Below are 25,526 nucleotides of genomic sequence, written 5' to 3' on the forward strand. Positions count from 1 at the left end.
TTGCGAATATATTTTACTTGCTCTTCATAAAAAAGTATGCATACAAATGCGTAATGATTATCAGTGTTTATAAGTGTGGTTTATCAGAACAAACACATCAGTGAACAGGAAACTGAGTGAAACACGGAGGGTAAACCCCTCTGACCACATAGGCAACTGTATATAGGGGTCCCTATTCCTACTAGGCCTATAATAAGATCCAAGAATCAGTCAAGCATGAATCTGTTACATAAAATGCATTAGGGGGTGGAGTCCGCTACCACCGACTACATAGCCTGCCACTTCCTCTAGAGTGATGACTCTTTGAGGACTTAATGACTGGGAGTAGCAGCAGAAACCGCCACCATGTCTAACGCTGCACCCGCTGAAGCCGCACCAGCTGAGGCTACTTCCACTGCCGAGGGCGAAGCTCCACCAGCAGAGACTGCACCTGTCGAGGGAAAGGCCCCAGCGGAGGCCGCTCCAGCAGAAGGAGAGGCTCCCGCAGAACCCGCGCCTGAGGAGCCCAAAGCATGTGCACCCCCTCCTCCAGATGGTAATGCGATAATGCTCCATGTAATGAGGCTCGGTTGGGCTTTTTGCAGAAACACATGTGGGCTACTTTGTCAATATCATTGATCTCTTCTCTGGACTGGATGGATGATCCATGGCTACGCTTATTTGGTGCGCAAGGGGCATAAGTGACATTTTCATAAGTTGACAGGGTAACAAAACTTTGATATTGTTTGTTAATGGGTCTTTATACATCAAATATTTTGATGGAGATAATGGGTCTTATGTTGGTCCCTTTGTCACTGGATCTCTTCAAGGGCAGCTTTCTATAAATAGCCTCTCCATTTTCGGTCCAAAATTTCACTTGCATCCATTGTGCGCCGCCAAACCCTGCGAAGTATTCCTTTACATGTATTTTGAGAGAATCTATTTTTCCACACCATTAGCAAAGAAAATGAGCAACATTCGTTCACGGTCAGTTCATATGAGATAACAGTAAAGCACTGAAGCCCCTACTTTTGAGATAGGCCAATGTGTAAAATAATAATTGCGGGCTCCATGCGCCGTTTAACTGCAAGCCTACAACGTGTAGTGTAAGTGGTTGTGTAAGGCACTTGATAGCCTGACTACAGGGTCAAGTATCCCATGCTTGCTTATTCTACCCAATTGCATGCTGATTGTTCGATATCTCACTGTATATAGGAGATATTGATTATCCTTCTTCAGTTTATATTAGTGTTCCATCTTTTGTGCATCCTTGCTCGCCCTGATTCCCTGGATAAACTATTGTGCTCGGGAGTAGGCTACTATTTAATGGTAACTCTAAAGAACAGAGGACGCTGATGGGATGAGCTATAGGAGGACAGACTCATTGTGATGGCTGGAATGGAATCAATGGGGCAGGTGAGATGGCTGGAATGGAATCAATGGGGCAGCACTTCACATTGTCTACTGCTTGAGCTCCTGTTCCTCTTGTAGAATATTAGCTCAAAAGTATTGTGGAGCTCCTGCACCTAAATATAAACAGTACCGGCACCCAAAATGAGTACAGACAACTATTTCAGTCCAAGTCAAGCACTGAATAGAATCAACCATCTCAAACATATGGAAACCATATTAATGACTCAGTTCCATTTATTCCATTCAAGACATGACAATGAGCCTGTGCTCCTATAGCTCCGCCCACCAGGGTCCCCCATGGAAGTTAAAAATAAGTATAACTAAATTCAAAGCAATTGAACTGAGACATGAAACATGAAAGTCTAATTCATTTGACAAAATCTTTTATCAAAAGGATATTCCACTTATTAACGCAAAGAATACACATAGGCATACCATTTCAAAATGTAGTTTGATTATAAGTGATTGTTCCCACCCATACTGCAGTGTCTGACCTATTGCATTCTGTGGATTTAATTTTTCTCCTGATATTTAAAAACATTAATGGAATTTTGAATTATTATAGACAACCCACAACATGATCTTAGAGCATTTCCATACCACTGTAATTTTTTAAATTTTATATTGGAGAATGAGTTAAAAAAAGTTAATGTTTCAATCTTATGCTACATGTTATTGGTAACCACATATGATGTCACCTTTTTGTTGTTGTTGATTGTGATAGAATAATAAATAAGCCATTTTAATTTAATTTAATTAAATTCTACTTCCTTTAATTCAAATTCAATTCAAATTTTGCTTCCTGTGTTGTGTGGGGTGGTCAATTCAAACCTCTCTGGGACATGTGGGACGCTAGCGTTCCACCCACGGGACACACTGCCAACAGCCAGTGAAATAGCAGGGCGGCAAATTAAAAACAACAAAAATCTCATAATTCAAATTTCTCAAACATACAACTATTATTTCCCATTTTAAAGATAATCTTCTCGTTAATCCAACCACATTGTCTGATTTCAAAAAGGATTTACGGCAAAAGCATAACATTAGGTTATGTTAGGACAGCGCCTAAACAAGAAAAACCACACAGCCATTTTCCAAGCAAGAAGAGGCGTCACAAAAACCAGAAATACAGCTAAAATTAATCACTAACCTTTGATGATCTTCATCAGATGACACTCCCAGGACTCAATGTTACATAATACATGTATGTTTTGTTCGATAAAGTTCATATTTATATCCATAAACCCCATTTTACATTGGCGCGTGATGTTCAGAAATGTTTTGCCTCTCAAAACTTCCGGTGAATGAGCACATCAATTTACAAAAATACTCATCATAAACGTTGATAAAATTTACAACAGTTATTGAAAGAATTATAGATACACTTCTCCTTAATGCATCGCTGTGTCAGATTTCAAAATAGCTTTCCGGCGAAAGCACATTGTTCAATATTCTGAGTACAGTGCTCAGCCATAAAAGCAAGCTATACAGTTACCCGCCAAGTTCTGGAGTCAACTAAACTCAGAAATAGTACTTACCTTTGCTGATCTTCGTCGGAATGCACTCCCAGGACTCCCACTTCCACAAGAAATGTTTGTTTTGTTCGTTAACTCCATATTTACGTCCAAATACCTCCGTTTTGTTTGTGCGTTCAGATCATTAATCCAAAGGCATAATGCGCGAGTGCAAAACCCGAGACGAAAAGTCAAATAGTTTATTTTCAATGACGGCCTAGGAACACTGGGTTAACTGCCTTGTTCAGGGGCAGAATGCCTGATTTTTACCTTGTCCGCTCAGGGATTTGATCTTGCAACCTTTCGGTCACTAGTCCAATGCTCTAACCACTAGACTACCTGCCACCGCAGAACATATCAATAACTACATCATATATGTTGCTAATAAGATTGTAATCAAACAAATTACAAAAAAAATCTAATACCAGCCGTTGCTGAGCCTGCCGCCGCGGAGGCGCCTGGTGAGCCAGATGGTATCCACGCATTGCAATATACAGAAGTCATAATTTACAGCACATATAAACTACTTTATATCAGTTGCCTATAGGCTGGTAATCAAACTAATATCTAACATCTAATGACACCACTGCTGCGCCCGCTGCCGAGGACGAGGAAGGTGCAGCTTCAGCCGTCGCTGAGGCACCTGTCAAGGGTAAAGCCAAGATGAAGAGATGTTTGTCTTGATTAGGCTACTTAAATTCCAATCACGGTGTAAAGCTGAACTTCGGCGACGCGGATTGAATAAAGCTCTTAGGTGTTGTTAGCCAAAAGTGATTTGCGATTATTTTAAATAGGTATATCCATATTGAGCGGCATATGATGATGATGATGAAGATGTCACCTGGCGCCCTGTGGATTGGTAGTGAGACTATTACCACCAGCGGGGGCTTCACCCTCAGCAGCAGCTGATATTCATTAAATGCTAGAGAGATGTTAGAACAGAAGCTGATTTTAAAGGTTTCAAAATATCTTACTAAATGTTACAAAATGACAAGCTTAAAGTATATGGATAGAAATTGCCAGACGCGAGTAAAGAGATAAAGATGTTACAGTGAAGAGGTTAACCTCTACGGGATCGGTGTTCCCCCCACAGGACTCTTGAGCTAATGTGCGCTGATGTGATTAGCATGCGGTTGTAAATAACAAGACCATTTCCCAGGACATAGACATATCTGATATGGGCAGAAAGCTTAAATTGTTGTTAATCTAACTGCACTGTCCAATTTACAGTAGCTATTACAGTGAAAGAATACCATGCTATTGTTTGGGGAGAGTGCACAGTTATGAACTTGAAAATGTATTAATAAACCATATAGGCACATTTGGGCAGTCTTGATACAACATTTTGATCAGAAATGCAAGGGTTCATTGGATCAGTCTAACACGTTACACATACACTGCTGCCATCTAGTGGCCAACATCTAAATTGTGCCTAAACTGGAATAATACATTGTGGCTTTTCTCTTGCATTTCAAAGATGATGTAACAAAAAAAAAGAATATCATTTTTTTCATTGTATTATCTTTTACCAGATCTAATGTGTTATATTCTCCTACATTAATTTCACATTTCCACAAACTTCAAAGTGTTTCCTTTCAAATGGTATCAAGAATATGCATATCCTTGCTTCAGGTCCTGAGCTACAGGCAGTTAGATTTGGGTATGTCATTTTAGGCGAAAATTTAAAAAAGGTTCTTATCCTTAACTTAAAGGCAATGTTCTCGCTTTAGCTGCATATGTCAGCTCAATCTGAAATTACCTTTAAAATGATATCGCGGAATTTGTAACGCTTCAGCTTTACAGATTGAATAGAGCCCTAACTTAAGAGCGCTAAAAGATCTCAATGATATTTGAGGATTTTCACCATCATGTTAGGCCCTTATTAGTCTGATCCCAGATATGTTCTGTGCTGTCTTTCTTGAAAATTGCTATGCTCATTTTTATAGGAGTTGACATAAAAGACAGCACAAGCAGATCTGGGACCAGGCTCTTATGTCATTTGAACTAATACATTAGATGAATCTCTAACATTTAACACTAGCTGATGCTGCTGCTGCCGACAGGTAGACCCTGTCATGTGAAATGGATCACTGATACCTTCACATCTGAATATGTCCAATCCATTCCAATATGGGATCATGTTAAGGTGTATGTAGTTTGGTTACATATAGGGCTAAAGTTTTTACTGACTTCATGACCTGACCAGGGAACACTCGCTGCCCTAGTTAATGATAACAGTGTACCAGGGAATGATCCGGGCCTTAGATAAAGATTTGTTTACCAGGGAATGATCCGGGCCCTAGATAAAGATTACAGTGCACCAGGGAACACTCAGGGTCCTAGTTAAAGACTACAGTGTACCATAGAGCATTGGATAGATGTAGACTGTTTTCATCTCTCTACTGGACAACCAAGAGGTATTCAGTAAGAGATGGGATTGGCTGGAAGCGATTCTAGAACACCGCTCTCATACCTGCGGCCTCTAACCTTTAAATAAATGCACATTTAACATCATCTGCTCCTGCTGATGTGGCCCCCGCAGAGGAACCCCCCCACAAAGCACCCTCACTCCACCCCCACTCCACCCCCTCCCCCAAAGGGTAAACCAACCCGACGGTCTGAGGAAAGATTGGTCAAACTGTTACGGAGCTCTTCACAAGTTCTCCTATTACCATTTTTATCATTCATATGATAACCCAATATCATGTCCTCAAGTTGTACGTCGTCTGAATTGTGTTTGCGTTTCCAAACTGTAGAGCCCTATTGCCATGTTTCCTTTGAAATGATAATCCAATAAGGCAAATTATTTCCTGTTGCGTCTTGAGTTGTACATTGTCTGAATTGTGTTTACGTTTCCAAACTGCAGAGCCCACCAGCGAGCCCCTTGAAGTGACAGTGGAGGACAAGAGTGACTCTTCAGTGACCATCACCTGGAGGCCTCCAAAGACCGTTCCGGCCAACTCTGGCCTGGATGGATACACTGTGGAAATCACCAAGGAGGGAAGTAAGTCCTTAAAGCCCACTTCAGCCCTTAACTAGCCTGGTCTTTGATCTATTTGTGCAGTCTTGCTAACTCCTACGGTCATGGGCATGACCAATCTGGGACCAGGCTACCCTTTAACTACTAAGTTCTTGAATGCTGTTATGTTGTCCCATTGGATTTTGTACATCTCTGATGTAAAATAGAGAATTATCTAAGGTAAAATTGAGAATTAATCACAACCGTATGAAAATGTTTTTTATTGTTTTACCTAACACCCTATGATGAGGCTCCGTTCCACTTTAAGCCGGTACAATTGTAAATTATATTTTATTGGTTGGTCAGACCTATCAGTTGCGCCTCTTCCCTGCATGTCACTAGTTGATTTATACTGTACCTAACCTCTCCCTTTAAGGAGAGAGGCATTTCTGGCAGTGTCATGAACTAGCTGGTGCCTGCTTTTAGATTCCAACCTAATGCTAATGTCACTAACAGACTCAAGTCAACTTCACAGTTGACCGTGCAAATGCAGTAATGCACCCTGAAAACACAACAGAATATATTTCTATTCATGAATCTTCTTGATTCGTCTATTTAAAAATATTGTTTTGGGCCCAGATAGGATATTAAGTACTGCATCTATGAATGCATGGTGGAATAAAATGACACGACTTAAACTTTTGGGCTCCCAAGTGGCACAGCGGTCTAAGGCATTGCATCTCAATTCACGAGATTCAAATCCAGGCTGGTTTGAATCCAGGCTTTATCACATCTGGCCGTGATTGGGAGTCCCATAGGGCGATGCACAATTGGCCAGGGTAGGCTGTCATTGTAAATAAGAATTTGTTCTTAACTGACTTGCCTAGTTAAATAAAGGATTTCAAAAAATCAGCTGTTAGCTGCTGCTTATTGTCCTCACTGTGTTCATTCTCCTGCCACTGTTCCATATTGTCCTCAGTGTGTTCACTGTTCTATATTGTCCTCTTTCCTGTCACAGCCGAAGACTGGAAAGCAGTCAACGAGGACCTGACCGTGTCCTGTCGTTATGTTATCAAGAACCAGACTACCGGCGACCATCTGCTGATCCGGGTGGTGGCTGTGAACTCTGGTGGCCGCAGCCCCCCTGCTACCATCGCCGATCCCATTCTGGTCAAGGAGGTTGGGGGTAAGCAAAGCATGGACAATACAGTGCATTCGGAAAATATTGACTTCTTCCACATTTTGTTACGTTACAGCTTTATTCTAAAATGGATTAAAACCTCTACAGGATCGGTGGGTCCCCCACGGGACGGTTGAGCTAATGTAGGCTAATGCGATTAGCATGAGGTTGTAAGTAGCAAGATCATTTCCCAGGACATAGACATATATGATATTGGCAGAAAGCTTAAATTCTTGTTAATCTAACTGCACTGTCCAATTTACAGTAGCTATTACAGTGAAAGAATACCATGCTGTTGTTTGAGGAGAGTGCACAGTTGTGAACTTGACAAGTTATTAATAAACCAATTAGGCACATTTGGGCAGTCTTGATACAACATTTTGAACAGAAATGCAAGGGTTCATTGGATCAGTTTAAAACTTTGCACATACAATGCTGCCATCTAGTGGCCAAAATTGAAATTGCACCTGGGATAGAATAATACATTATGGCCTTTCTCTTGCATTTCAAAGATCATGGTACAAAAAAACACAAAAACGTTAGTTTTTTTCTTTGTATTTTCTTTACCAGATCTAATGTGTTATATTCTCTTACATTCATTTCACATTTCCACAAACTTCAAGTCTTCTTGGGTATGACGCTGTGAAATAGTGATGTGCGACATATGCCTAGCTTCCTGAAACGGGTCACATATATACTCACACCCACACACAGCCCTTAGCTACTGTACTTAAGAAGCATACCATGGTCCTTTTCTGCCAACCAGAAGATGTGGGGGTTTTCTTCCATGTACTTCAAGTGGACAGTATTGTATTACCGGGTGGCGATAGCAGCAAGTCCAAACTGTTTGTGATGGGCGGTGTCCGTCTTTATTGTTGAAATAGCTTTTCAAAACAGCAGACGTTGAAACAGCTAGGGAGAACCAGCTCAGCATATTTTCCATCTCAGATATCCAAATGCCGTTGGCTTGGCACATCCCTGGCCTGTTAGAGTAATGCAACGGTGGTCTTCTCAGATTATTCCCACCAAGAGGGTGGTAGAACTCCTCAGTCCAAGCATGGAGCAGCTCCACAGTTGTTAAGTGCCTAAAGTACTACCTTTGACACCTTTTGGATGCATGTTTTCACTGGTGAATTCTTACTGTGCATTCAGGAGAAGTAATTTTTAGTCTTCCTCAATGATAACTTTTAATGGTTAGTCAAGCATCTAAATTTACCAACAAGCTCTCATAGTCTCACTGCGGAATTATAATTTTTTTTGCACTTTTCTCCAAACTTCAAATTGCAAAGTTGCTCCAAATTTCAAAGTGTTTTTGACACGCTGGGTCGCTTCTCCTGCTCCGCATCGTTTCGTTAGTTAAGGGTTAAGGGTTAAGGTTTGGCATAGGGTAAAAAATCCCTATGCCAAACAATCCGGAGTCATGGGATTACATTAATCTGCCACCCCTCATCCACAATGCCCAAGTCTACTTGATGGTAATAGCGCTCACTGTTGCCCCTAGTAACTGGTTTTGAAGGCATTTCCCTACATCCTCAGGACATGGACAGACGTCCAATTTCGAAGTCAATCTTGTGCGATCTGGCTGAATTTACAGCAATCATCATGGAATCAAGTTAATTTACTGTATACAGTGATAGGCCCTGGATTTTGTGTTTTATTCATAGTCAAATTTCTAAACATACAGTAAAATCGTAAATAATTGGTAGACCTACAAAAAAAAGACTGAGTCGATTAAAAAGTAATTTATGTAAAGAGAGATCATAAAATATCTAATAGAGATATTTAGTGGAGGGGAATGAAACCTGAACCCCAAGGACTGTCAATGTCCAAGTCCCACTGTCAAACGTAGCCATTGGTCCACCAATAGATGCGTCAGGTTTCCCACACAATGGAAAAACCTCTAACTTTCCCACAAATCCTTAGAAAAATTGTTAGGATGTGTCTGCTAATTAACACAGATTCGATTTGGAAGGTTTGGCATTGGGTTGACTCCCAAGTCAGAATGCGTGCTGGAGAGGTGTCAAGCCAGCGATGGTGCGATGGTGACAAGTGTAATCGTTGGGGGTTGGGGACATTCCAAAGTGTCCAGTCTACACAGAGGGGGTGGGGACAGGGGAGGGATCTAATGTTTTGTATTCCTTCTAAGTCCTTTGAGACGACCAGGGACTCAGTGTTTATTTTTAAATATGCCACAGACTCTGACAGGAACAGGGCAGTTCTCTTTTGACCTGATCCCCTCATAAGGAGTGTCAAGTTGGGACGCTCCACAGAGAAACACACCTAACTCTACCATGACCGTTACCCAGTAGGTTGGTTTTTTCATCCATTTTCTGATAGCAGCACATATTTGTGCCTATAGCACTGGACATCCCATGGCACTAGTGCATAGATTTCTTTAGGAGTGGGTTTTCAATTATAGTTTCTATGTTCTGTTATTAGTTAGTTACAAATATCAACCGTTCTGTCCATGTTTTAACACATACAGCAAATCATTTGCTGTGACTGATGTATTTGTGGGGAACCCTATGGTCGAGGAGAATCTACAGTACAGTATCAAGTTGAGTGTGATTCTTAGTCCAGCCTGTTTAACAGTGTGAGCTGGGGTAACTATAGATCTCCATCATGTGTTCTATTTATATTTCTGATGCGATTGTGTGAGTTCAGATTGGACCTATTTAGAGTTCTGATGCGATGGTGTGAGTTCAGATGGGACCTGTTCTGATGTGATGGTGTGAGTTCAGATGGGACAAATTTAGAGCTCTGAGATGGTCTGAGTTCAGATGGGACACATTTAGAGCTCTGAGATGGTCTGAGTTCAGATGGGACAAATTTAGAGCTCTGAGATGGTCTGAGTTCAGATGGGACCAATTAAGATCTCTGAGATGGTCTGAGTTCAGATGGGACCAGTTTAGATATCTGAGATGGTCTGAGTTCAGATGGGACCGGTTTAGATCTCTGAGGTGGTCTGAGTTCAGATGGGACCAGTTTAGAGCTCTGATGAGTGTAACTCTGCTAGACTCAGCAGGTGGTTGGTTCCCAACTAGATATGGACAGGATAATCTGTCTCCAAGGTACAGAGTGGGTTTTGAGGATTTGCTTTTTAATTATTTCTGATACATATTCAAATGCTTGTTCTAAAGTGTCCTATCCATAAAGTGTTTCAGTAATTTTACTTATTTGAACAGGTTGATTATTATTATTTGTAAACTATGTTTGTTCCGTCTGTAGCTCGCCCCAAAGTCCGCCTGCCTCGCTTCCTGAGGCAGAGGTATGTCAAGAAAGTCGGTGAGAAGATTAACCTTGTCATCCCCTTCTCTGTGAGTTTTATTATGAGATGATGAGTAGGCCTGGGAGTTTGTCTAGACAACATGACCTGAGCAGGATTAAAAAAATTGGACCCTAGCTATAGGCACATTTGCTATGTAATGTTACTAGGGGCTAGAGTTTTATCACATTGTCAGTAGTCTACTGGCCATGATGATGTAAAATAATGTGATGTTATAGCATGTCCATACAGATGTAAGTTAGACTATTGATTGAGCCCAACCTTGTGTTCTTTACTGTCCTAGGGCAAGCCTAAGCCAGTGGTTAGCTGGTTAAAGGATGGAGAGCCCCTTGACCCAAAGAGGGCCAACATCCGTACATCTGACACAGACAGCATCCTGTTCGTCCGTCAAGCAGAGAGAGTGGACTCTGGCTCATACGAGATGTGCGTGAAGGTGGATGACTTTGAAGACAAAGCTGCTATCATCATCCAAATTATTGGTAAATTAAATTGTATTAGACTATCCAACCTTGTTTTCATTTCCAAACTGATCATGACGTAGCATTAGCCTCTGACTGTCATGGTATATTTTGATAATAACTAGGGCCAGGTGTTGTTCCTGGTCAGGTCATGTGATCAGGAAGAAGACCTGGACCTAGTCCTAACTGATCTGGAGAGCGATTGAGTTGGTGTGAGTTGATTGATACTAATGATGCAACCCATATTGAACCTTATATCACTGTGTCTGCTCACCCACAGAGCTGCCTGGGCCACCAGCCAGCATTAAGATTGCGGATGTCTGGGGATTCAATGTTGCCCTTGAGTGGACCGCACCTAAAGATAACGGAAACACAGAGATCACAGGCTACACCGTCCAGAAGGCTGACAAGAAAACCGGGGTGAGAAACCCGTCACTTACGTTATAATGTCAAAGTGAATGACAACTTCTGTAGCCAACTCGTTTACACAATTCCCATTGATTCAGCAGCAAATATTATCCCTGTAATTTTTTTATTTAGCCTATTATTTAACTAGGCAAGTCACTTAAGAACAAATTCTTATTTACACTGACGGCCTAGGAACAGTGCCTTGTTCAGGAGCAAAACGACTGATTTTGACCTTGTCATCTCAGGGATTCAATCAAGCAACCTTTCAGTTACTGGCTCTTCAGTACAACGCTCTTACCAATAGGCTACCTACCGCCCGTAATCACATACAATCCAAACAAACTTTATTTAACGGTACATCTCAGTACACTTTACACAAAAAATAGACCCCAAAAGAAAGACAATTCCTGTAATAAAATATAATTATTGTAATTAATATAATTAAAATATAATTAATGCTCATATGGTGTCTTGCCTAGGACTGGTTCAACATTCTGGAGCACTACACCAGACTAAACGCTACCATCTCAGACCTCATCATGGGCAACACCTACACCTTCAGGATCTTTGCAGAGAACAAGTGTGGACTCAGTGAGGAATGTGCCACGACCAAGGAAGAAGCCACCATTGTGAAGGAGGGTGAGACATTCTTCACACCACCCCTTTCTAAAAACATCCCTCTGCAACGTTAAAATGTTGGAGAATGTTAGAAGGAGTGGGACAGTAAAGTCTCCTTTTAGCTAGATGTCCCTATTTAAGACCTAATCCATGCTTGTGTCTCATTATTTTTCAGTTATTGACTACAAACCTACCCCGTTCGTGGAGCGTGACTTCACCGAGGCTCCCAAGTTCACCACTGTTCTGAACGACAGGTCCACCACTGTTGGCTACAGCACCAAGCTGCTGTGCTCTGTAAGGGGATCCCCCAAGGTAAACCTTCCCTCTTTCAAACCAGCTCAGTACTGGAGGTTCTTCATGGAACCTGTAGGCTAGGCTAGCAAAACAGCTATGATTCTAACACACCCACTCATTGTTTGTTGGGTGAGATTGTAATGCCAATGGCTCCACATGCCAGGCCTATGCACAAAGACAGCTGCGCCTTCACTTACACACTGAAGAAGGCTGTGAAGCTGAAACATCTGCAAACGCTATTATATTTTTACATTTTAGTCATTTAGCAGAAACTCTTATCCAGAGCAACTTACAGTAGTGAATGCATACATTTCATACTTTTTTTTTTCTTCTGTACTGGTCCCCCGTGGGAATCAAACCCACAACCCTGGCGTTGCAAACACCATGCTCTACCAACTGAGCCACACAAATCTCTGATGCCGTGAAAAGACTTAAAAATATTGAATAATAGAGTAGGCTTTATGCTCCTGTCACGCCCTGACCAGGTGAACTCTTCTATTTTGGTCAGGGTGTGGCATTTCTATAGTTTATTTTCTATGTTTTGGTATAGCCTTGCTTTGGGGCATATTTCTATGTTGGGTTCTGTCGATTCCCAATCAGAGACAGCTGTCACTAGTTGCCTCTGATTGGGGAATCATATTTAAGTTCCTTTTCCCCCCACGATGTTTGTGGGTTGTTGTCTCTTTTTGTTGGAGCAGTAGCGATACGTTTATTCTCTGTTTTGACCGTGTTATTTCCGTCTGTAATAAATAACATGAGTTCGCTCCCAGCTGCGCCTTGGTCCACTTCTTCCTTCCTGCACGACGATCGTTACAGAACAACCCACCAAACCAGGACCAAGCAGCGGGAGGAAAAGGAGCGCGAGAGATGGGCTCGCGAGGGAAAGGAGTTCTGGACCTGGGAGGAGATCATGTCGGGGAAAGGACCCTGGCGGAAGGATTCCCAGGTCGAGGAGGTGATGCCAGCCGGTGGAAGGAGTCGCAGGCGGCGGTCGAGGAGGCCCGGAAGACACCCCCAAGAATTTTTTTTGGGGGGGCTAATGGGGTGGTCCGGAAGGGCAGAGGAAGAGCCCAGACCACTGCTCTCGTGGGGGATAACGGCGAAGGAGGAGGCAGAGATGTGGCAGGTCCTGGAGGACCTGCGTAGGGACAGCGTGGAGGAAGAGCCTTGGGTGGCAGAGGTGCGCACGGTATCGCCAGTGCGCCTGCAAAGCCCAGTGTGCTCTGTGCCAGCGCCCCACATTTGCCGGGCTAGGGGGAGTGTTCAGCGAGGACGTGTTGTGCCGGCTCAGCGCTCCTGGCCTCCGGTGCCCCTTCTCGGTCCGATGTATCCTGCGCCGAGGACGCGCACTGTGTCTCCGGTACGGCTACACAGCCCAGTGCGTTCTGTGCCAGCGCTCCACACTTGCCAGGCTAAGGTGGGTGTTGAGCCAGAACGGGTGATGTCAGCTGTGCACTCCAGACCTCCAGTGCGCCTCCTCGGTCCAGGATATCCGGCGCCGCTTATGCGCACTGTGTCACCGGTGTGCGGTCACAGTCCAGTCCGGCCCGTCCCTGCTCCAACCTGGTGCGTGTCCACAGTCCTGTCCGGCCCATCCCTGCTCCCCGCACCAAGCCAGTGGTGTGTGCCCCCAGTCCAGTCCGGCCCGTCCCTGCTCCCCGCACCAGGTTAGTGGTGCGTGTCCCCAGTCCTGTCCGGCCCGTCCCTGCTCCCCGCACCAGGTTAGTGGTGCGTGTCCCCAGTCCTGTCCGGCCCGTCCCTGCTCCCCGCACCAGGTTAGTGGTGCGTGTCCCCAGTCCTGTCCGGCCCATCCCTGCTCCCCGCACCAAGCCAGTGGTGCGTGTCCCCAGTCCTGTCCGGCCCATCCCTGCTCCCCGCACCAGGTTAGTGGTGCGCGTCCCCAGTCCAGTCCGGCCCGTCCCTGCTCCCCGCACCAAGCCAGTGGTGTGTGCCCCCAGTCCAGTCCGGCCCGTCCCTGCTCCCCGCACCAGGTTAGTGGTGCGTGTCCCCAGTCCTGTCCGGCCCATCCCTGCTCCCCGCACCAAGCCAGTGGTGCGTGTCCCCAGTCCTGTCCGGCCCATCCCTGCTCCCCGCACCAGGTTAGTGGTGCGCGTCCCCAGTCCAGTCCGGCCCGTCCCTGCTCCCCGCACCAAGCCAGTGGTGTGTGCCCCCAGTCCAGTCCGGCCCGTCCCTGCTCCCCGCACCAGGTTAGTGGTGCTTGTCCCCAGTCCTGTCCGGCCCGTCCCTGCTCCCCGCACCAGGTTAGTGGTGCGCGTCCCCAGTCCAGTCCGGCCCGTCCCTGCTCCCCGCACCAGGTTGGTAGTGCGTGTCCCCAGGCCAGTCCGGCCCGTCCCTGCTCCCCGCACCAGATTAGTGGTGCGTGTCCCCGGTCCTGTCCGGCCCGTCCCTGTTCCCCGCACCAGGCCCACGGCGCGTGTCCACAGTCCGGCACGGCCTGTGTCCGGTCCACCGGTGACCAGTCCTGTTCCGGTCGGCGGCTCCGCTCCGGAGCCTGAGCATGCCGCTCCACCGTGGTCCAGTCCGGGCCAGAGGGGTAGGGCTAGGGTGGAGGCAGGGGGAGAAACACGCCCGGGGCCAGAGCCTCCACCGAGGGTGAGGCGCCCACCCGGGTCCCCCCCCTAATAGACTTTAGGTTGGTGCGCCGGGAGTACGCACCGTTGGAGGGGGGGTACTGTCACGCCCTGACCAGGTGAACTCTTCTATTTTGGTCAGGGTGTGGCATTTGTATAGTTTATTTTCTATGTTTTGGTATAGCCTTGCTTTGGGGCGTATTTCTATGTTGGGTTCTGTCGATTCCCAATCAGAGACAGCTGTTACTAGTTGCCTCTGATTGGGGAATCATATTTAAGTTCCTTTTCCCCCCATGTTTGTGGGTTGTTGTCTCTTTTTGTTGGAGCAGTAGCGATACGTTTATTCTCTGTTTTGACCGTGTTATTTCCATCTGTAATAAATAACATGAGTTCGCTCCCAGCTGCGCCTTGGTCCACTTCTTCCTTCCTGCACGACGATCGTTACAGCTCCACTTTTTGAGTGTGGACCGATTACACCTTTTTGTGCGCCTTCACTTTTTCCCTGGAAAATATTAATGGATGTGGATACACACATATGTCACACGCATGCGCACACCCACATACTCCTGTCCATCCATCCCTGTCAATATATTTACTCATAGCAGAGCTGGTATAAGAGGGATCTTTAGTCTCCTTGTCAGCCTGCTGTCTGAACCTCCGGCTTCCAGCCTGTCCCCTCCCCTCCCACCAGATACACTGGGTTGCCAGTTGTCACAGCAAAGTAGCATTTGGCATAGGGGGGTTGGGAATTTACCTCCGTACAGGATTAGGTTCTGAGTCTCTGAGCGGAGCCCTGGACCCCTGGCCAGCTGGGTGGGTGGATGACAGAGAGGAAGGGGTTGAAGTGTCAAATGTGTGACATTCCTGCCTTGAGGGGATCATGGGGGTCATTTACACTGAGCCACACGGTGCCCCTGTCACTGGACCCTCTGCCTCATGCACCCTAGAGAGAGTGTGTCTTCCAAATAGCTGTTACCATCTAAGAAAAGGGCTTATAAACCAATATAGCTAAGTGAGTGAGTGTGAGTGTATGTGGCTCACTTGGTAGAGCATGGTACTTGCAATGCTAGGGTTGTGGGTTCCATTCCCATGGGGATCAGTATGCACTCACTACTGTAAGTTGCTCTGGTGGCTGATAATTTACTAAAATGTGATGTTCCTTTATTGGGGAATTAGATTTATCATAGAGGTATTTTCCCTTTGCAATACGCGGATCAGATTTAGTAGGGTGCATGGTAAAATACTCCAAGTACACAAAAACTGAAGTAAACAATTGTGACTGTAATCATGTTTCATCCACATTTTTAATAATTAAAGTCATACCATATAAAAAAAATGAATAAAGACAGCTGTGATGGAAACAAAGTTTCGGTGCAATTTTATAAATGCCGACAGATAATTTGTTTGTTTGACATGGTGGGATCTTTTTGTGCCGGTAAAATTAATGACGTGAGAAATGTCTGTGGAAATGCCTTCATGTTCAAATATTGATATAATAACCATCATATCAAATCAAACTGGGAGTCACATGATGATATGGTGGTTGTGGTCCTCCCACTACATCTCAGGAAAGACTGCAGTTAATTAGGCTACATATTAAATAAGTTATTATGAACTGCATAGGGTGGGGAATGTGCACAGTGATGAGCTTGATGCTCCTTTTCAATAAATGCTGATGGTTTACTCTGGTGACATGATAATCGATTCTTGATTGCCATTTGACAAATAAAAATATTCTCGCTCCTATCTAACAAAACTATCAGTAGAGTTGAAAATGCAATGGAAAAACATTGAACATTAGATTTTTATTCGGCATGAAAACTTAGGGCACACAAAATGTACTTTTTTGCTTATGTCATCGCACACTGATGGGAAGATTTGTATGGTGGGAAGTCAGGTGGGAAGATTTGTATATTTGTAATGCAGATTTAGAATATTTGCGTGATTGGATGGAAACCTAGCTGCTGACAATAAAACTTGAAACTTCAAACAATTAATCTGAAACATAGATATTACGTGCTATGTCATTGCAGCCTAAGATTATGTGGATGAAGAACAAGATGATCCTCAACAACATGGATAACCCCAAGTACAGGATGATCAGCACAGGGGGCATCTGCACCCTGGAGATCCGTAAGCCTGGCCAATATGACGGTGGAGAGTATGTCTGCAGAGCTGAGAACCAACTGGGGAAGGTCGACACCGGTTGCAAGCTGGAGGTCAAAAGTAAGTAGTAGTGGTGGTAAGAAAATAAATAATAATAATAATAATTTATTTTTCCTACTAGTACTGACTTTGCTGATAACTTCTGTACTATTGAGAAAAAATGTACTTACTACGACTGTGGTATGTGGTTGTCTCCGGGGTCTAACATTAACACCTGCCACCCACCAAATGTGGGTCGATTTTGGTATTGGCGGGTAGAATGTTTATTTCAGCAGCCACGTTGGCGGGTGGTCACACAGAGCATAATGAACAATATTCATTAATTGACATAAGTTTCTCATAAAACATGAACAGAATATATAAATTATTCTAATTTCCTGCAATTTTCTGAAGAAGCAATGACGTGAATTTCGGTAAATCAAATCAAAGTTTATTGGTCGCATACACAAATGTACAGGTGTTAAGGCAGGTGAAGCGAAATGCTTGTGTTTCTAACTCCAACAGTGCAGTAAAATATCTCAGAAATACACAATATTGAAAAAAATCTAAACAAGAAATCAAGAACTAACATTCCAAGTAGATTTATTAGAGTGAGAATATAAATACTTGGTGTGTATAGACAGAATACAGAATGTAATTTGGAAAATAAAATGGTAAAGTATGTACAGAGAAAGGTATATTAGGATGAGCTATGTGGAGAATACAGTATATTCATACACAGTGAGTAAACAACAGTATAGAATACTACACCAGCTCTGACGCTCGTCTTATGTGGCAGGGCTTGCAAACTATTACAGACTACAAATGGAAGCACAGCCACTAGCTGCCCAGTGACACGAGCCTACCAGACAAGTTAAATCACTTCTATGCTCGCTTCGAGGCAAGCAACACTGAGGCATGCATGAGAGCATCAGCTGTTCCGGACGACTGTGTTATCACGCTCTCCGTAGCCGACGTGAGTAAGACCTTTAAACAGGTCAACATACACAAGGCTGCAGGGCCAGACGGATTACCAGGACGTGTGCTCCGGACATGTGCTGACCAAATGGCAGGTGTCTTCACTGACATTTTCAACATGTCCCTGATTAAGTCTGTAATACCAACATGTTTCAAGCAGACCACCATAGTCCCTGTGCCCAAGAATATAAAGGCAACCTGCCTAAATGACTACAGACCCGTAGCACTCACGTCTGTTGCCATGAAGTGCTTTGAAAGGTTGGTAATGGCTCACATCAACACCATTATCCCAGAAACCCTAGACCCACTCCAATTTGCATACTGCCCAAACAGATCAACAGATGATGCAATCTCTATTGCACTCCTCACTGCCCTTTCCCACCTGGACAAAAGGAACACTTACGTGAGAATGCTACTCATTGACTACAGCTCAGCGTTCAACACCATAGTTCCCTCAAAGCTCATCACTAAGCTAAGAATCCTGGGAATAAACACCTCCCTCTGCAACTGGATCCTGGACTTCCTGACGGGCCGCCCCCAGGTGGTAAGGGTAGGTAGCAACACATCTGCCACACTAATCCTCAACACTGGAGCTCCCCAGGGGTGCATGCTCAGTCCCCTCCTGTACTCCCTGTTCACCCACGACTGCATGGCCAGGCATGACTCCAACACTATCATTAAGTTTGCAGACGACACAACAGTGGTAGGCCTGATCACCAACAACGATGAGACAGCCTATAGGGAGGAAGTCAGAGACCTGGCCGTGTGGTGCCAGAATAACAACCTATCCCTCAACGTAACCAAGACTAAGGAGATTATTGTGGACTACAGGAAAAGGAGGACCGAGCACGCCCCCATTCTCATCGACGGGGCTGTAGTGGAGCAGGTTGAGAGCTTCAAGTTCCTTGGTGTCCACATCAACAACAAACTAGAATGGCCCAAACACACCAAGGCAGTCGTGAAGAGGGCACGACAAATTCCCCCTCAGGAAACTAAAAATATTTGGCATGGGTCCTGAGATCCTCAAAAGGTTCTACAGCTGCAACATCGAGAGCATCCTGACTGGTTGCATCACTGCCTGATACGGCAACTGCTCGGTCTCTGACCGCAAGGCACTACAGTGGGTAGTGCGTACGGCCCAGTACATCACTGGGGCTAAGCTTCCTGCCATCCAGGACCTCTACACCAGGCGGTGTCAGAGGAAGGCCCTGAAAATTGTCAAAGACCCCAGCCACCCCAGTCATAGACTGTTCTCTCTGCTACCGCATGGCAAGCGGTACCGCAGTGCCAAGTCTCGGACAAAAAGGCTTCTCAACTGTTTTTACCCCCAAGCCATAAGACTCCTCAAAAGGTAATCAAATGGCTACCCGGACTATTTGCATTGTGTGCCCTCCCCGCAACCCCTCATTTTTCGCTGCTGCTACTCTCTGTTTATAATATATGTCACTTTAACTATACATTCATGTACATACTACCTCAATTGGGCCGACCAACCAGTGCTCCCGTACAGTGGCTAACCGGGCTATCTGCATTGTGTCCCACCCACCACCCGCCAACCCCTCTTTTACGCTACTGCATCTCTCTGTTAATCATATATGCATAGTCACTTTAACCATATCTACATGTACATACTACCTCAATCAGTCTGACTAACTGTTATCTGTATGTGGCCTCGCTTCTTTTATAGCCTCGCTCCTGTATATAGCCTGTCTTTTTACTGTTGTTTTATTTCTTTACCTACCTATTGTTCACCTAATACCTTTTTGCACTATTGGTTAGAGCCTGTAAGTAAGCATTTCACTGTAAGGTCTATACCTGTTGTATTCAGCGCACGTGACAAATAAACTTTGATTTGATTTGAGAATATGAGGTGACCAGCGTTCAATGACTATCTAGATACATGGGGCATACTGTCAAGGTGCAAGACTGAGTACTGGGCAGTTAGCCAGCTAGTGATGGCTGTTCAGCAGTTTGATGTCCTGGTGATAGAAGCTGTTCAGCAGTCTGATAGCCTGGTGATAGAAGTTGTTTAACAAACAGTCTGATGGCCTGGTGATAGAAGCTGTTTAACAGTATGATGGCCTGGTGATAGAAGCTGTTTAACAGTCTGATGGCCTGGTGATAGAAGCTGTTTAACAGTATGATGGCCTGGTGATATAAGCTGTTTAACAGTCTGATGGCCTGGTGATAGAAGCTGTTTAACAGTCTGATGGCCTGGTGATAGAAGCTGTTTAACAGTATGATGGCCTGGTGATATAAGCTGTTTAACAGTCTGATGGCCTGGTGATAGAAGCTGTTTAACAGTATGATGGCCTGGTGATAGAAGTTGTTTAACAAACAGTCTGATGGCCTGGTGATAGAAGCTGTTTAACAGTATGATGGCCTGGTGATATAAGCTGTTTAACAGTCTGATGGCCTGGTGATAGAAGCTGTTTAACAGTATGATGGCCTGGTGATATAAGCTGTTTAACAGTCTGATGGCCTGGTGATAGAAGCTGTTTAACAGTATGATGGCCTGGTGATAGAAGCTGTTTAACAGCATGATGGCTTGGTGATATAAGCTGTTTAACAGTCTGATGGCCTGGTGATAGAAGCTGTTTAACAGTATGATGGCCTGGTGATATAAGCTGTTTAACAGTCTGATGGCCTGGTGATAGAAGCTGTTTAACAGTATGATGGCCTGGTGATAGAAGCTGTTTAACAGTATGATGGCTTGGTGATAGAAGCTGTTTAACAGCATGATGGCCTGGTGATATAAGCTGTTTAACAGTCTGATGGCTTGGTGATAGAAGCTGTTTAACAGCATGATGGCTTGGTGATAGAAGCTGTTTAACAGCATGATGGCCTGGTGATATAAGCTGTTTAACAGTATGATGGCCTGGTGATAGAAGCTGTTTAACAGTATGATGGCTTGGTGATAGAAGCTGTTTAACAGCATGATGGCCTGGTGATATAAGCTGTTTAACAGTATGATGGCCTGGTGATAGAAGCTGTTTAACAGTATGATGGCCTGGTGATAGAAGCTGTTTAACAGTCTGATGGCCTGGTGATAGAAGCTGTTTAACAGCATGATGGCTTGGTGATAGAAGCTGTTTAACAGCATGATGGCTTGGTGATAGAAGCTGTTTAACAGTATGATGGCCTGGTGATAGAAGCTGTTTAACAGTCTGATGGCCTGGTGATAGAAGCTGTTTAACAGTATGATGGCCTGGTGATAGAAGCTGTTTAACAGTATGATGGCCTGGTGATAGAAGCTGTTTAACAGCATGATGGCTTGGTGATAGAAGCTGTTTCTCAGTCTGATGCACCTGTACTGTCTCAGTCTGCTGGATGGCAGCAGAGTGAACGGACTGTTGCTCGGGTGGCTGAGGTCCTTGATGATCTTCTTGGCCTTCATTTGACATCAAGTACTGTAAATGTCCTGGAGGGCAGGCAGCGTACCCCAGTGATGCGCTGAGCTGACCACATCACCCCCCCGAGTGCCATGCCGTTGAGGGTGGTGCAGTTGCTGTACCAACCGGTGATGCAACCCTTTAGAATGCTCTCAATGGTATTTGTAGTAGTTTGTGAGGGTCTTTGCGAACATACCAAATTTCTGCAGCTGCCTGAGGTTGAAGAGGCACTGTTCTGCCTTCACCAAGGTGTCGGTGTGGTGGGACCATTTCAGGTCCTCAGTGATGTGCGGCCAAGGAATTTGAAGCTTTTGACCCTCTCCACTGTAGCCCCTGTGGATAGAGGCATGCTCCCTCTTCTGTCTCCTTTAGTCAACGATCAGCCCCTTTGTTTTTTTACATTGAGGGAGAGGTTATTTTCCTGGCACCACTCCGTCAGGACTCTAACCTCCTCGCTGTGGGCTGTCTCGTCGTTGTTGGTAATCAGGCCTACCACTGTCATGTTGTCAGCAAACTTGATGACTGAGTTGGAGATGTGCGTAGCCACGCAGTCATGGGTGAACAGGGAGTATAGGAGGGAGCTGAGCACACACCCCTGTGGCTACCCTCTCCACCTGGGGTCAGCATGTCAGGAAGTCCAGGATCCAGTTGCACAGGGAGGAGTTCAGACCCAGGGCTCTGAGCTTAGTGACGAGTGACGCACTATGATATTGAAAGCAAAGCTGTAGTCGATGATCAGCATTCTCACATAGGTATTCCTCTTGTCCAGGTGGGATAGGGCGGTGTGCAGTGCAAAGGCAATTGTATTGTCCATGGATCTGTTGGGGAGGTATGCAAATTGTAGTGGGTCTAGGGTGTCGGGCAAGGTAGAGGTGATATGGCCCTTGACTAGCTTGTTAAAACACTTCATGATGACAGAAGTGAGCGTACTGGGCGATAGTCATTGAGTTCAGTTACCTTTGTTTTCTTGCGTGCAGGAACAATAGTGGACATCTTGAAGCAAGTGGAGACAACAGACTATGATAGGGAGAGATTGAATTTGTCCGTAAACACTCCAGCCATCTGGTCTGCGCCTGCACTGAGGATGCAGCTTGGGATGCCATCTGGGCCAGAAGCCTTGCGAGGGTTAACATGTTTAAAAGTTCTACTCCCGTCATCTACAGAGATCGGCAGCCTGAGTCCTTGTGAGCCGTGGGGCCCTAGACGGAGGCTCTGTGTTGTTTTCCTGGAAGCAGGCGAAAAAGGTGTTAAGCTTGTCTTGGAGTGAGGCGTCGGTATCCGCGACGTGGCTGGTTTTCCATTTATAATCCAGAGATTTTTTAACATTAATTAATTAATTAAGACTTAAGTCACAAAACATTTAACGAAACTGAGCAATATACCACATTTCTTCTTACTAGTGATACATTTGCTGTTTTAGGAACATTACAAAGCATGCTTTTCCGTTTATTTATTTTGTGTATGTAATTATGGCAACTACAAAAAATGTGTCCGGTAAAATATTTGAGTGGCTGATAGATTTTTTTTTATCTACCTGCCACTGTGGCTGGTGGACCAAAAAGTCCATTTTAGGCCCTGGTTGTCTCACGTTGTTATCTTAAGACGAATGCACTAACTGTAAGCAACTCTGGATAAGAGTGTCTGCTAAATGACTACAATGTAAAATGTAACTGAAGTGCTTTCTTATACATGGATTTATCTGAGGAAGAAGCCTCACCAAAGTATGAACCGAGTTCATCTATAATATAGACACTGCTTTTGCAATCAAATGTATTTCTGCTTTAGCATTTGTTTCGGTGATGTTTTTACATTTTGCATTATCCATGCAAATTTAGATCTCGTTATTTGTTGTATTTGAATCAGACTGTAGAAATATTGCCATTGGTTCATGATCACTAAAATAATTATATTTACCTCAACAGAGCCTGTTTATGCAGATGCTGACAACCATTGGTTCATGATCATTAAAACAATGATATTTACCTCAACAGAACCTGTTTATGCAGATGCTGACAAAGACAAGGAGGCAGAGTGAATGCACATGCATACAGGTCAGTCACTCTTGTTGACAAGGTTTCATATGGAAAATGGGCTTCAATTTACAAAATTGGCCTGAATTCAGAAATTGAGTGTGAATCAACAAATAAAGGCCGCTTTGATACAAACTACACTTCTTTAAAATACCTGGCTATAACCAGGTCTTTTAAAAAAATTTTTTTATCCATTTTGGCATTTAATTTGCTTTGACTTTGGTCTTATTTTTTAACATTTTTTATTTATTTCACCTTTATTTAAGCAGGTAGGCCAGTTGAGAACAAGTTCTCATTTACAACTGCGACCTGCCCAAGATAAAACAAAGCAGTGAGACAAAAACAACAACACAGAGTTACACATAAACAAACGTACAGTCAATAATACAACAGAATAATCTATGTACAGTGTGTGCAAATGTAGAAGAGTAGGGAGGTAAGGAGAGTAAGTTTATATTATTGGAGAGAAAGTTTATATTTAACCATCATATTGTCACTTCGTAATAAAAAAATACCTATGAAACCTGAGAATTTAGCACCAAAGTTTATCTTAATATGTATCAGAGTCTATTTGTGTCCTGGTACATCTTCTCCAAGGCTGGACTTACATGGAGAGCCCTAAACAGAGGCCACCTCCCAGGGGAGGTGCTCTCTGCCATTGCAAGGGTCTGAGTGCCAGTACTAGCTGCTGCTCATAAATTACTCCTGTAATGGCTCCACATGCACTCAGTCGGGGGACTAAATCACATTTCCTTGACTCAGCAGCAGGGGGCCCATTAGGGACCAGCGAGATGGCGTGATTTACTACCAGGATCCACTGTAATGCAAGCAGCTTGTCACCCCCCAGGGTGTTGAATTTCCACAGTGGACACTACAAAATAACAATTTATGTGTGATATCATTGATATTTATACTGGCTGTAGTCTTAACAAATATATATACTTTGTCATACAGATGTAGGATCTTAATTTGATCACTTTTGTTGCTGAGAATTTCCTGCACATTTCCTGTTGCTGTTAGATTATTTTCCCCTTGTAGGAATCGGGCTCAAATTAAGATCCTACATCTGTACACTGTTTATCTATTAGTAGCCTACTTAAGCTCTTGGAATATGCCTTTTGTAGGCCTGCTACTACAGTTTTAGCCACCTCAGTTGGCTAAATATGGCATGTGAATTGACAGCTGTTCTGTTATTTACACCTGTTACAGTCCCAAGTTAGAAGCAAGCTGAATGAGGCCTTTACAAGAAAAGGTGAGGCCCACTTTATGTGCTCTAAAACTGTACTCTATCTCTCTCTTTTGATGTGAAATAGGTTTTTGGTAAGATTCAGTAAGTTTGAAATTATAAATGCCACTTGTTTTTCTACAGGACGGTGCTGGATGCTGGAGAAAAATGTACATATAACTTGAAAGAACATACAATCAAATTGTTATTACCTACAACCGCTGTATCCTAACCTATCCCACCCTATCCTATATTTATGAAGAATTATCATGTGTCCCCTTTATTTGTATTTTTTCCCTTAGTACTCTCTGAAATAGTTAATATCCATGTCCACAACTCAGATGTCAACAACTGTCTGTCTCACAATGTCATTCTGATTGTTCCTGATTGGAGATTAAAGCTGTAAAACCTCGGAATGTTTGTTACAATAAAGATTTTGATTCATGTTTTTGTTTTGTTGAGTAAACCTTCTCTAACCTGAAGTAAACATGACAATGTTGTCAACAGAAACCTACTGTACTCACTGATGTGAGAGAGGACTAGTGCTGGTTATGACATGACATTAGAGTGGCATTTGAAAGGGTGAATCCAAGATGATCAGATATCAGTTTACATAGTCCTGGCACTTTGGCTGGATTCACATGAGAGTAACAAACAGACAGTAGAACTGAGAGAACTGAAAGAACCAGGGCAATAGAACCACTAAATCAAGAGGCAGAAGAACTTGTCCAGCCTTTGGATGCTGTCTGGCTCACACACAAAAATATATAAGTGAAACAACAGCGTGTAGTATGACTGACCCTCCTGTAACTGTCTTATCACACAGTCATGGAATTATTGGCATAGTGATAAGAGGCTGTGTTGCCAGAGATATGTAGATTGTTGCCAACGATAACAATATGAAGAGTTTGGATGTCAGTCCACACAGTGGCCGGATGACAATGTGTCTTTAGGAGATTTGGAGAGAGAGGATGCAGTTGCAGTGTCTTTATTCACAACTGGACTAACCTAACGTAGCAGGCGTAAAAGGAACCAGACCGAAGGCACGGTAGGCAC

At 44.1% G+C, this 25,526-nt stretch overlaps 1 protein-coding gene across 1 annotated transcript; it reads left to right on the forward strand.

Moving 5' to 3' along the window:
- Positions 1-275: 275 nt before the first annotated feature.
- On the forward strand, positions 276-24,918 carry LOC106566023 (myosin-binding protein H-like). The gene is made up of 12 exons (XM_014133810.3): positions 276-535; positions 5,773-5,910; positions 6,884-7,051; positions 10,274-10,362; positions 10,615-10,810; positions 11,070-11,209; positions 11,677-11,836; positions 11,991-12,127; positions 16,734-16,926; positions 23,207-23,266; positions 24,455-24,497; positions 24,615-24,918. The coding sequence occupies exons 1-10, from the start codon at positions 346-348 to the stop codon at positions 23,248-23,250; spliced, it is 1,455 nt and encodes a 484-aa protein (XP_013989285.1). The 5' UTR covers positions 276-345; the 3' UTR covers positions 23,251-23,266; positions 24,455-24,497; positions 24,615-24,918.
- The last annotated feature ends 608 nt before the right edge of the window (positions 24,919-25,526 follow it).

The sequence above is a fragment of the Salmo salar genome, chromosome 12 (assembly GCF_965601325.2).
Source record: "Salmo salar chromosome 12, fSalSal1, whole genome shotgun sequence".
Lineage (NCBI taxonomy): Eukaryota > Metazoa > Chordata > Actinopteri > Salmoniformes > Salmonidae > Salmo > Salmo salar.